This window comes from Lipotes vexillifer, unplaced genomic scaffold (assembly GCF_000442215.2).
Source record: "Lipotes vexillifer unplaced genomic scaffold, Lipotes_vexillifer_v1.1 scaffold1798, whole genome shotgun sequence".
NCBI classification, from domain to species: domain Eukaryota; kingdom Metazoa; phylum Chordata; class Mammalia; order Artiodactyla; family Lipotidae; genus Lipotes; species Lipotes vexillifer.
In genome coordinates this window covers 1,237,186-1,238,942 of record NW_006789032.1, presented here as the reverse complement: position 1 = coordinate 1,238,942, position 1,757 = coordinate 1,237,186, and the positions used below count along the sequence as shown (strand labels likewise).

Below are 1,757 nucleotides of genomic sequence, written 5' to 3'. Positions count from 1 at the left end.
CATTCCTGCACTAACGGCAACTTTACGGTAAGCCCGGGCCTGGGTTCACTCTGGCCCAGAACCTTCCCTTTGCAGCTAAGGTGGAGCTCTGCAGACCCCTGCGGGGTACGTGCCGGGCCCCCGGAAAGCTGTGGCAGGAGAGAGCTAACTGCCTCTGTGAGGTGCTTGCCACCTGGGGATGCGGCCCGGGGCTCGGCCAGGACTCGGCCACTGGCGTGGGGTGTGACTTGGCCACGCTTCCCGGGCGTTGATGCGCCGGTTTTCCATTGCAGGTGTGTCTGTGACCAGCAGCGATCCTTTGCACTAGGAATCCAGTGGATCGTGGTTAGAACTCTAGGTACTGTGCTGTGTGAGGAAGCCATGCATAGCTGTGGTGTGCATTCACCGCACAAGGGCACGCGCCAGGCTGGTGTGCATCCCAGCACGAGGCTGTGCCCACATAGGGGAAGGGCTCCATTCCCTAACAGTCCGCTAGAGGGACCCATGGCCATGTTTTTGCCCAGAGGGACCCATTTCCTCATTAACACGCGGGCTCCACCAGAGTCGAAGACCGTGGGGAATCTCTCGGCATGGAGGCAAGCCCCCAGAGAAAGGAACATTAAGCCCCCTTTGCACCCGCTGTGAACACCAGTGGCCGAAGTCACGTTCCTTACAGCCCGCCTGGTCTGGGTCTCTGGACGCCCCCGCGGGCTGCCCGGGTACCGAACGTGCCTCTCTCCGCAGGGGGCATCCCGGGCCCCATCGCCTTTGGCTGGGTGATCGACAAGGCATGCCTGCTCTGGCAGACCCAGTGCGGCCAGCAGGGCTCCTGCTTCGTGTACCAGAACTCGGCCATGAGCCAGTACCTGCTTATCGCAGGGCTGGCATACAAGGTGAGCAGGGTGGCCTCGCCCCCAGGTGCGCTGGCCGGGGGAGGGAGTCCCAGAGCCTACTCCAAAGGACCAAGAGCCTTTTCCAGCTAGCTCAGGCATCTGGGCATGCCACTGGGATCTTCCCACTGGAACCCTGGGCATCATCCTGCAGCCCGGTTTCCAGAAGTGGGATCCTTCCCCATTTCGAGCTGTTGTTGCTGGGGATCGTGATGCTGTGATGCCAGTGGTGGGAACAGTGGGACAGCAGGCCCAGGTCACACGGGCTCGCTCTCCAGGCCCCCTGCCCTCCAGGGCCCTCACCATCCCGGCTTGGTGGTTGGCCCCTGGGCTCTGGTCAGCTAAGGCTTTGGAGAAATCAAAACTGCTCCCCCTGCAAGAGCCCGGGCCGCCCTGCTGCTCTGGGCCGGGCCGCCTGTGGCTGTGGGTCCACGAGCAGCGCTTCTCCTTCTCCATCCTTAGTGGGTCTTGAGTTACGTCCTGCTTCTTAGCCTGACCCTCTGCTTTCAAGCTGTTAATGGAAACTTCCTGCTGTACCTCTTGGCGTACGCTACGTGGGGTGAAACATAGTATTTATATTTCGAGTTTCCCCCCGTTGGAGGAAAAGGCACACAACTTCCCAAATAAAATGAAATCCTAGGGCTGGTATGCAAGAATGTCTTGGATTTCTTTGGGTGGAGGGTGGAATTGGGAATGTCCCACTGTCAGAGCCTTTTCGGGAGGGGCCTCAGAGACAGGATTCTCAGCCACCCTTGGGTTTATCTCCCCGAAGATTAGCTTAAAAATAGCCAAGTGTGAAAAGGGACTTGCGCGGCTCTGGACAAACGGGTCAGTTCAAATAGACGCGCCCCGCACAGGGAGCCGGCCCTTGCTTTTCTCTTTCCCGGT

The 1,757-nt window shown here is 59.8% G+C and overlaps 1 protein-coding gene across 1 annotated transcript in view; it reads left to right on the top strand.

Annotated features, from left to right (window-relative positions):
* Window positions 1-1,757, top strand: part of SLCO4A1 (solute carrier organic anion transporter family member 4A1) — a 13,706-nt gene that overhangs the window by 10,724 nt on the left and 1,225 nt on the right. The window contains exons 10-12 of the mRNA XM_007462280.1: window positions 1-27; window positions 273-337; window positions 724-872. Of these exons, the coding sequence (XP_007462342.1) occupies window positions 1-27; window positions 273-337; window positions 724-872 (241 nt within the window). The remainder of the gene's footprint in view (window positions 28-272; window positions 338-723; window positions 873-1,757) is intronic.